Source organism: Salvelinus sp. IW2-2015, linkage group LG36 (assembly GCF_002910315.2).
Source record: "Salvelinus sp. IW2-2015 linkage group LG36, ASM291031v2, whole genome shotgun sequence".
In the NCBI taxonomy this organism is placed as follows: Eukaryota; Metazoa; Chordata; class Actinopteri; order Salmoniformes; family Salmonidae; genus Salvelinus; species Salvelinus sp. IW2-2015.
The window spans coordinates 24,483,874-24,495,402 of record NC_036875.1 but is presented as its reverse complement, the minus strand read 5'-3'; the positions used below and the strand labels follow the sequence as shown (position 1 = coordinate 24,495,402).

The following is an 11,529-nucleotide window of genomic DNA, read 5'->3' as shown; positions in this document are numbered from 1 at the left end:
GGTCTGACAGTTCATTTACACATAACAAGGTGGGAGCGATGAAACAACAGAGTGCCATTCATTTTCAATGGAGGGAAGTGAAGTGATCGGGTGGACCATTGGGTGACGCAAGCATGGACGAAGGAGCGGTTCATGGCTAGAAGGGATCCAGCTTTTGTCAAATTAACATCAGATTTGACTTTTAATAGCAGGTTAGGAGAACTTACACAGCAGGTTAGGAGAATAAACATAGCAGGTTAGGAGAATTAGGACCTGTTAAACTCTGAGTGGTTGTTTTGGGCCCTGTACAGGGTCCGGTGAGTTTGGGGGGGGCACCTCCACACCAAAAAACAAATACATCAGAAAATCGAAAGTGACATATCATTTGAAAGCTACAGACCTTGTCTTTTTGGAAATCGAACTCAAATCTTACTTCTGGCAATGTAATTGAAAGCCCTGATTGCTATGGTCCTTTTAAGATGTCAGGCTTGAAAATCCGTTTGGCACAGTGACTCACTACCAAAACCAGACGCAACTGGTTTCAAGTGGCCAAGAGATGTCACGTGATCTCCTACTGCTATCTAGTGGACAAACTGGTAATCAGACAGAGGATATATTTACATCAATGGATACGTAGAGACTTCAGCTATCTCCTCGTATGTGACTCACCACCTGGATTCGGTCTTATGTAGCAAAATTTGAAATTGTGTTTTTTACATTGGATAAAAGTTGTTTATTTTATTTTTACAGGGACAGTGCACATTAATCAACATTTTAGTAGAAGTGCCGGTTTTAGCCAGCCGGCTAATTTTCAACCGCAGTCCCTGGGCAGGTTATTAAAAACAATTACAATATAGACAATCATTGAGCAGTGAGCACACGCAGAGCAACATAGGACAAGCAAGACATAGCATACAGACAGAGCTACATAGGACAATCAAGACGTAGCATACAGACAGAGCAACATAGAACAACAATGACATGCAATTTCAAAAAACATTTAAAACGTTCAAATGGCTCTCCTGTGAAGTTGTGACTTGCAACATACGCCTAGATTCCTGAAACGGGTCATGTGTATATGCTTCCTGTAACACGAAAAATGAAGGTATGGCACGTTGGAATTTGGAATTTGCGTATGTTTATAGTGCCACCATTAGGTAAAAGATCAGAAAAAAACATTATTTTTATTACTTTTGGAACAGTAATTGCTTGCTAGCACGTGAGGGTGAAGCTAGCGTGGCGAGGCAGAATACAAGTTCCAGTTAAAACATACTGTAAAAATCAGCCACCTGCCAACGTTTTGGTTAAAGATAAATAGTGGCAGTCCTCACTAGTGTGTCATATCTCACACATTGTATTAAATGGCACAGTACGTTTAGTATTGTTTTACAGGTTTGGCTTAATTGAGCAGTTATAAATTAATGTATCAACTTATTGTAGGCCTGTGACTATATTTTTCCTCTTCCACGCAGTTTTTCATAGTAAAATGAGACATGTATACAGGTTGTTTGAAGGCAAACAGACCAACTCTATTGGGTGTGCATACAGAGAGTGGGGTGGACTGTGTCATGTATATACAGTAGAAAATTCATACTTCGTAAATGATTTTGCATTAGTCATGTTATTCTTGGCATGCAGAGCGCATTCCTTCACCTGGTCTGCAAACGGTTTGCATGTGATTTATGAGCTAGAACAGTTACCTCTCTATTAGAGCAAATGTTCATGTTTAGGCACCCAGCGGCGCTAGGACCGCCCTCAGTTCAGACTGTAGAGGCAAACCTACGCATGGGTTTGAGCCGAAACGACTACACTGCTTCAGACCGAAAGACTCCGTGTGGATCTCGTTGACAGCGATTAGAAATGATAATTTGTCAGTGCGTTCTTTGAGCTTTCAGTGATGAACTCAGTCCAGGTTTATTTAACGCGTATTGTTTCCTTTTTACCCGTTATATTGCCGTGAATTATGAATTTCTCACCGGTTTACCTCTTTATTCGTTTGGTCCTGTCGCTGGATAACTTTGGATGCAATGGGAATATGAATACGTGCGCTGTGGTTTGAAGCAGCAGCAGTCTCCAAGTCGATCTACTGTAGTAGCCTTGATGGAAACCATGTCGCCACAGCAGGGAACTATCGGACAGAATAGGTCTGGTTCTTTGACAGGGGGCAGCAAGCTCTGCGCGCTGCCAGACAGCAAAAAGGTAATGTGGATTTTGGATTGTACGGCATGGATGGTACTGAATTACTGATCTTCTTTTGGGTTTGTCATTGGGTTTGCCACTTGCTCAACTCTATATGATCTAATTCCTGGTAGCATGCCCTGCATGTTTGCTGTGGTAGGCTATTGTTGACACAGTATAGGTTCAATGGGATTTGACATGATCATTAAACTTCCAGCCTAATCTGGGTTGTGTGCATTATTCACATATGCTATTGAGAGTTACTGGTCATGTTTTGAGGGTATGTTGTCATCTATGATTCCATCTGGTTCAATCTGGGTCTTCTCTTTGTGCCACTTGGTTTCATGGATGGATTCCTGCGCTTTAACTTTAAATAGTATTTCACAAGGTTACTTATTACTGTTTATTTTTGGTTTATTTCATAATTTCAGACAACTGCTCCGTAATTATATTATCGTTTATAATGCGTTATAAGAAAATGATAAGACCCATTTTTGTAGCCTAATCCAGGCTAATTTGAAATTGATTAGTTATTAAATTTGTGTAAATTACGCATACATAAAATTACGCATGCCACCCAATGCAAATTTCGGCAAACAATTAGATAATCAATAGGCCAAGATAAAAATAAAGAGAGCATATTCTGAAAAATGTTTAACATTCCATTTCATCTATATTTACATTCCTCTGAGTCAGTCTCCTCAAAGTTTGATGAGCTAAAGATTGGTTACAGTTTACAGACATATACAGTAGACCTATTCGACTTAAAAATGTTACAATATGGAAGCAAATGAACAATGCGTGGCTGTAGTCAAAAATCTGCTCTAGATCACAAATCAATTGGGAATGATAATCACCAGATAGACAAGAGTGGCGCTGTGTTCGAGGGGCTCTGCACTCACTGGGAGTCAATAGTTGGACCTACTGTCTGGCCTTTCGCCCCGCTCAGCATAATCCCATTTAGTTTTAGTTGAGTTAATGTTAATTCACAGAATTCATGGTATAAATATGATTGCTTTAGACTTGCAAATAGCTTCAGTTTCAGTGCAAATATCACGATGTTTCCTTCAACGCAGCTACTCTTCACCATTAGAAGTATCTTTATTATACAAACCTAACACATAAACAAACCTAACACATAATATGTATTTGTAGTATACAGTGCTTTCAGAAAGCATTCATACCCCTTGATTTAGTCCACATTTTGTTGTGTTACAGCCTGAATGCAAAATGGATTAAATATTTTTTTCTCACCCATCTATACACACTACCTCATAATGAAAAAGTGAAAACATGTTTTTAGAAATGATTGTACATTTATTGAGAATGAAATACAGAAATATCTCATTTACATAAATATTTACACCCCTGAGTCAATACTTTGTAGAAGCACCTTTGGCAGCGATTACAGCTGTGAGTCTTTCTGGGTAAATCTCTAAAAGCTTTCCATACCTGGATTTTGCATAATTTGCCCATCATTTTCAGGTCCTGCCATCGGTTTTCAGGTAGATTTCAATCAAAACTGTAACTCGGCCACTCAGGAACATTCACTGTCTACTTGGTAAGCAATTCCAGTGTACAGTAGATTCCGCCTTGTGTTTCAGGTTATTGTCCTCCTGAAAGGTAAATTAATTTCCCAGTGTCTGATGGAATGCAGAGTGAACCAGGTTTTCCTCTAGGATTTTGCCTGTGCTTACTGTAGCTCCATTACGTTTGTTTTTTATCCTGAAAATCTCCCCAGTACTTAACGATTATAAGCATACCCATAACATGATGCAGCCACCACTATACTTGAAAATATGGAGAGTGGTACTCAGTAATGTGTTGTATTGGATTTGCCACAAAAATAAAACTTTGTATTCACAACTAAAAGTTAATTGCTTTACCATATTTTGGCAGTATTACTTTAATGACTTGTTGCAAACAGGATTCATGTTTTGGAATATTTTTTATTCTGTACAGTATTGTAGAGTAACTACAATGTTGTTGATCCATCCTCAGTTGTCTCCTATCACAGCCACTAAACTCTGTAATCATTTTAAAGTCACCATTGGCCTCATGGTGAAATCACTGAGTGGTTTCCTTCCTCTCTGGCAACTGAGTTATGGTTGCCTGTATCTTTGTAGTGACTCGATGTATTGATACACCATCCAAAATGTAATGAATAACTTCACCATGCTCAAAGGGATATTCAATGTATTTTTTTCAGTTTTTTTACCCATCTAACAATAGGTGCCCTTCTTTGCGAGGCACTGAAAACCTCCCTGGTCGTTGTTGTTATGCTCGTGAATGAGGACCCAAAAGCGACGTAATAGTAACAGAGTCTTTATTCCAGTATTAAACAAATAATGATTCTCCTGGATATAATCAATGGTAAATCCAAAACAGGAAACTGAAATCCTCTCGTCAATAGAGAGGAACGACTGGAGACGCGACCACAGACTGCAGGTCGCTACGGGAGGGCACAGGCCGTAGCTGACATAGACACCTGCTCACACGCAGCATCTGAAGAAGGCAAAGAACACGACAGGGCGGAACAAGGACACAGGAACAGCAAACATCAAACAAGAATCCGACAAGGACAGAAGCGGAAAACAGAGGGAGAAATAGGGACCTAAATCAGAGGGCAAAATAGGGACGCCGTTGTGAAAGAGTAAATGACGGTCGTTAGGAGAATGGAGAAACAGCTGGAGCAGAACGGAACGAAGAGAGAGAGAGAGCGGGAGAGGAGAGAGGAGGAGGAGAGAGAGAGAGAAAGAGAAGAACCTAATAAGACAGCAGAGGAAGCACAGGGACAGACATGATAATCAATGACAAAACATGACAGTTGTGGTTGACTCTGTGTTTGAAATTCACTCTCGACTGAAGGACCTACAGATAATGTATGTGTGGGTACAGAATGAGGTAGTCATTCACATTTTTACCCTTAACTTATTTAGGCTTGCCATAAAAGGGGTTGAATACTTATTCACTCAAGACATTTCAGCTTGTCATTTTAATGAATTTGTAAAAATGTTAAAAACATCATTCAATTTTGACATTATGGGCTATTGTGTGTAGGCCAGTGACAGAAAAAATCTACATTTAATCAATTTTAATTCAAGCTGTAACATCAAAATGTGGAAAAAGTAAAGGTGTGTGAATACTTTCTGAAGGCACTGTAGTATGCAATTAATGTGTTGGTGATTACTACTATAATAATCAAATCAAATGTATTTAATAGCCTTCTTACATCAGCTGATATCTCAAAGTGCTGTACAGAAACCCAGCCCTAAAACCCCAAACAGCAAGCAATGCAGGTGTAGAAGCATGGTGGCTAGGAAAAACTCCCTAGAAAGGCCAAAAACCTAGGAAGAAACCTAGAGAGGAACCAGGCTATGAGGGGTGCCAGTCCTCTTCTGGCTGTGCCGGGTGAAATTATAACAGAACATGGCCAAGATGTTCAAATGTTCATAAATGACCAGCAATGGTCAAATAATAATAATCACAGTAGTTGTCGAGGGTGCAGCAAGTCAGCACCTCAGGAGTAAATGTCAGTTGGCTTTTCATAGCGATCATAAGAGTATCTCTACCGCTCCTGGGTCTCTAGAGATTTGAAAACAGCAGGTCTGGGACAGTAGCACGCCCGGTGAACAGGTCAGGGTTCCATAGCCGCAGGCAGAACAGTTGAAACTGGAGCAGCAGCACGCCAGTGGACTGGGGACAGCAAGGAGCATCATGCCAGGTAGTCCTGAGCATGGTCCTAGGGCTCAGGTCCTCCGAGAGAGAGAAAGAAAGAGAGAATTAGAGAGAGCATACTTAAATTCACACAGGACACTGGATAAGACAGGAGAAGTACTCCAGATATAACAGACTGACCCTAGCCCCCGACACATAAACTACTGCAGCATAAATACTGGAGGCTGAGACAGGAGGGGTCAGGAGACACTGTGGCCCCATCCGATGATACCCCCGGACAGAGCCAAACAGGAAGGATATAACCCCACCCACTTTGCCAAAGCACAGCCCCCACACCACTAGAGGGATATCTTCAACCACCAACTTACCATCCTGAGACAAGGCCTAGTATAGCCCACAAAGATCTCCGCCACGGCACAACCCAAGGGGGGGCGCCAACCCAGACAGGAAGATCACGTATAATAATAAATTCTGAGCCAACAATAATTAATCAATGAATATGTATGGTTTGTCTGTGTATTACCTGGTTCTGACGCTGTTCCATGTCTGTGCTAAATGAAATGTTCAACACTTCGTGTCTGCTTCTCATCTCCAGCGTTGGTTCTTACAGGTGGCTACTTTGAAGAATCTCAAATATAAAATATATTTTGATTTAACACTTTTTTGGTTTCTACATGATTCTATGTGTGTTATTTAATAGTTTTTATGTCTTCACTATTATCCTACAATGTAGAGAAGAGTACAAATAAAGACCCCGTAATGAGTAGGTGTGTGTATATGTGTGTGTGTTTTATTTTGGGGGGGAACTCAGTCAGAGTCTAAACTTCCTGTTGAGTTAGAATAGTAGGATTCACAAGGTGCAATTTTGAAACTTAGTTGTGCATCAGCAGTTTTCCTTTTGTTATATGTCAATCACTGACATGCACTCAATTAGCCCATGTAAGTTAATGTTTTTTAGATTGGTAAATTAGTCTAGTTAGTCTGGCTAGCTTTCCAAACTTGTAGTAATCATGTCTGAATTACATGTGCCCAGAGGCCCTAAACTCCATGTGGCCCCCCATTTGATTGTGTTAGTCAATCTCACTCGGATATATTAACATGACATAAGTCATGGCAACATTTGTAGAATTGCCAGAAATTAGCTTTAAAACTGCAAGAACAACCAAAATCTGTAAAGCAAACTCATTTGTTTACTTTTTGTTAATAAAATACTTTTCCTGCTGAGTTAATGTGAGTTAATATGTAGCAGCTAATTTTATAGCTAATAGGCTATGTCAGCGTTTCCCAAACTTGGTCCTGGGGACCCCAAGCATTGCATATTTAGTTGTTTGCCCGAGCACTACACAGCTGATTCAAATAATGAACTCTTCACCAAGCTTTGATGATTTAAATCAGCTGTATAGTCCTAGGGCAAAAACCAAAAAATGCACCCCTTGAGGTCCCCAGGACTGAGTTTGGGAAATACTGGATCAAGAAAGGTGAATGAAGATACAGCAGTACTTAAATTGTATAGAAATGCAGTAAATGAGCTTTAACTTTCGGACCTCACTAAAACGCAGACCCTGGTTACGGCCCTGGGGAGTGGTGCTCCACTGCGGCTGACCTTGTGCTGCTTCACGTGTGTGTGTGTGTGTGTGTGTGTGTGTGTGTGTGTGTGTGTGTGTGTGTGTGTTGTGTGTGTGTGTGTGTGTGTGTGTGTGTGTGTGTGTGTGAACATCCACAGACAACGTGGTTGAGAGGAGACCAGAGAGAGGCCAACAGGTGTGGAGAGGTTTGGTTCTTACCTTCATAAAGCTCATTTGGGAGCATTATCTGGGGGTGTTGGGAAAGGCAGAAGACAAATTTCCATTTTAACAATTGTATTATTCTAAACTGTTCTCTCATAACAGTTATGTTTATGAGAGAAGTTCTCAGATATGGTTATGAGAGAAGTTCTCTTTTCATTGGTTTCCCTCTAAATGCGTGCAACCAATGAAAAAAGGATCGTTTGGAAAGGTCCATACAGGTTGTCCTCATGATTGAGTTCACTGGGTAAATCTATGGAGATATATTTCTATCAAAATGTTTAATATACTGTATGAGTAGTGAGTCACCAACAAAATATGTGTTTTGAAAATACAGAATGCAACCTTTAAATAAAAATCATAGTCTGTAAATATGCCAATTGAGTTTCACAAACATATGTCATGGTCCAAAAGCAAATAAGTCATAATTAACAAAAGCAAATGACGATTAGCAAATAAATGCAAGACAAGTCTTTTTGTAACACAGCACATTTTAGAAAAATGTTCTTGCTTTGAAAACACAACAGTGGTAAAATATGTGACTTGCATTACATTTGTGAGTTGCTCCACATATTGTGAGTGGCCTCACATATTTGCCAGTTGTGCAGATTTAAAATACGGCATCCAGAATAGGACATCCTAAATTCTCATAAAAATAAGGTAAAAATGAATATATCAAATAATTACTTAAAGGATACAAAACCGATGCATTTCTAACTTAATTTCCTCCTTTTATAGCTTATTTTGCTTGATCCCTTCCTTTCCTCCACTCCTCTGCTTTCCTAGCTCCCTTTCCTCCTATCCTTTTCTAGCTCCCTTTCCTTCTTTCCTTGGTCTTTCCTATCTTCCTTTCCTAGCTGCCTTTCCTTGATCCCTTCCTTTCCTCCCGTCCTTTGCTTTTCTCGCTCTCTTTCCTCCTATACTTAACCAACTCTCTTTCCTTTCCTCTTACCTAGCTTCCTTTCTTCTTTTTGTTGGTCCTTCCCTAATTTCCTTTACTTTCTTCCTTTCCTAGCTTTATTTAATAATTTCCTAGTTCCCTTTCCGCATTTCCTTTCCCAGGACCCTTTCCTCTTTTCCTTTCCTAGCTCCTATCCTCTTATCCTTTCTGAGCTTCATTTCCTAGCCCCCTTTCTTCCTTTCCTTTTCTAGCACCCTTTCCTTTCCTCCTTCCCTAGATCCCCTTCCCACATTCCTTTTCTAGCTTCCTAATCGTCTTCTAGCTCATTTTCCTTTCCGCCACTCATAGCTTCCTTTCCAACTTTCCTTTCCTAGTTCCCTTTCCTCCTTTCCAAGGAAAGGTATTTAGGAAAAGAGGAAAGGGATCTAGGAAAGGAGCTGAATGGAGGCTAGGGAAGAATGGAAGCAATGAAAGCAGTAAAGGGAGCTAGGAAAGTAAGAAAGTTATCTAGAAAGGAGAAGAAAGGAAGGAAGGGAAGCATAGGATAGAAGGAAAGGAAGCTAGGAAAGTAGAAGAAAATAAACTAGGAAGTAAAGGGAGCAAGGAACGGAGGAAATAAAGCTAGGAAAGGAGGAAAGGAAGAAATTAAAGGAGGAATGGAAGATGGGGAAAGCAAAGCAGGGGAGGAAAAGAAGGAAAGGAAGCAAAGGAATCTAGGAAAGGAAGAAATGGATATAGGAAAGGAGGAGAGGGAAGAAAAGGGAGCAAGAAAAGGAGGAAAGAGCGCTAGGAAAGCAAAGGAGGGGTGGATAGGAAAGGAATCACGGAACTGAAGCTAGGAAAGTAGGAATGGAAGATATGAAATGAGGAAAGGAAAGGGAGTTCGGTAAGGAGGATAGAGAGCAAGGAAAGCAAAGGAGGGGAGGAAAGGAAGGGATGGGATGGGATCACTGAAAGGAAACTAGTTAAGTACGAAATTAAGATAGGAAAGGAAGCTAGGATACCAAACAGATGTAATTGTGATATATTCATTTTTATATTATTTTTATGAGAACTGAGGATGTCCTAATCTGGATGCCGTATATTAATTATGCACAAACTGATCCATAAAATGCAACTCACAAATATGTAGCAACTGTCATGTGCACTCCCTCTCCGGCTTCTAGGTCACCAGGCTGCTCGTTATGGCGCACACCTGTCACCATCGTTACGCACACCTGCACGTCTTCAGACTCCATCACCTCCCTGATTACCTTCCCTATATATGTCACTCCCTTTGATTCCTTCCCCAGGCGTTATTGTTTCTGTTTCATGTCTGTGTGTTGTTTGTGTTGATTGTTTTGTATTTAGTTGCGTTTATTTATTGAAACACTCACTCCCTGAACTTGCTTCCTGACTCTCAGCGCACATCATTACAGAATAACGCGTCACCTAAGGGAAGCATCAGGGAGTGTTTTTTTTGTGTCAGGTGGAATGACGTCGGGTTCGGAAGCCGCTACAGGCTTTCACGCCTCAGCCGGATGGTCAGGCTCTCACGCCTCAGCCCGGATGGTCAGGCGTGACACGCCTCAGCCGGATGGTCAGGCTCTCACGCCTCAGCCGGATGGTCAGGCTCTCACGCCTCAGCCCGGATGGCCAGGCTCTCACACCTCAGCCGGATGGTCAGCATCTCACGTCTCAGCCGGATGGCCAGGCTCCCCTGCCTCAGCCGGCTCGTCGGGCTTTCATGCCTTCGCCGGATCGCCAGGCTCCCCTGCTTCCACCGGCTCGTTGGGCTTTCATGCCTTCGCCGGATCGCCAGGCTCCCCTGCTTCCACCGGCTCGTTGGGCTTTCAATGCCTTTCGCCAACGATGCGCGCAGGGTCCCCCTGCCTTCCACCGGCTCGTTGGGCTTTCCATGCCTTCGCCGGATCGCCAGGGTCCTCTGCTTCCACGCGCTCGTTGGGCTTTCATGCCTTCGCCGGATCGCCAGGCTCCCCTGCTTCACCGGCTCGTTGGGTCTTCATGCCTTCGCCGGATCGCCAGGGTCCCCTGCTTCCACCCGGATCGTCAGGTTCCTGCGTCCCAACCGGCGACAGGTTCCCGCGCATCAGCAGGGGTGACCGGTCCGCTCCTGATCCCCGGGATCGTCTTTTTGGTCTTCGTCCGGCGGCTTGATCCGCGCATCGGGGAGGGGGTACTGTCACGTGTGCTCCCTCTCCGGCCTCTAGGTCATCAGGCTGCTCATTATGGCGCACACCTGTCACCATCATTACGCGCACCTGCCCGTCATCAGACTCACCTGGACTCCATCACCTCCTTGTTTCCCTGCCCTATATATGTCATTCCCTTTGGTTAATTCCCCAGGTCCCATTGTTTCTGTTTCAGTTTCCTGTCTGTGTGTTGTTCGTGTTTCTTGTTTTGTTCATTTGTTTATTAAATTATGCACTCCCTGAACTTGCTTCCCAACTCCCAGCGCACACGTTGCAGCAACTCACAAATGTCATACAAGTCACAAATATGTAAAATGCCTGTCACATGTAATCCATGGAGTCACAAATGTTGTTACAATTACAAAAACATATTTGACCACTGTTTGCAAAGCAATACATATGTTTGTAAAATGTGCTGTGTTAATCAGGAAACATTTTGTCTTGCATATTTATTTGCTAATCATCATTTGTTTTTGATAATGGCAAAAAAGTATTTAGTCAGCCACCAATTGTGCAAGTTCTCCCACTTAAAAAGATGAGAGAGGCCTGTAATTTTCATCATAGGTACACTTCAACTATGACAGACGAAACGAGAGAAAAAAATCCAGAAAATCACATTGTAGGATTTTTAATTAATTTATTTGCAAATTATGGTGGAAAATAAGTATTTGGTCACCTACAAACAAGCAAGATTTCTGGCTTTCACAGACCTGTAACTTCTTCTTTAAGAGGCTCCTCTGTCCTCCACTCGTTACCTGTATTAATGGCACCTGTTTGAACTTGTTATCAGTATAAAAGACACCTGTCCACAACCTCA

General features: G+C 41.9%; 1 protein-coding gene across 1 annotated transcript in view; it reads left to right on the top strand.

Annotated features, from left to right (window-relative positions):
• Nucleotides 1–1,781: 1,781 nt before the first annotated feature.
• Nucleotides 1,782–11,529, top strand: part of LOC111959923 (rho GTPase-activating protein 20-like) — a 48,109-nt gene continuing 38,361 nt past the window's right edge. The window contains 1 exon segment of the mRNA XM_070437534.1: nt 1,782–2,178. Within this exon segment, the coding sequence (XP_070293635.1) occupies nt 2,002–2,178 (177 nt within the window). The 5' untranslated portion in view covers nt 1,782–2,001.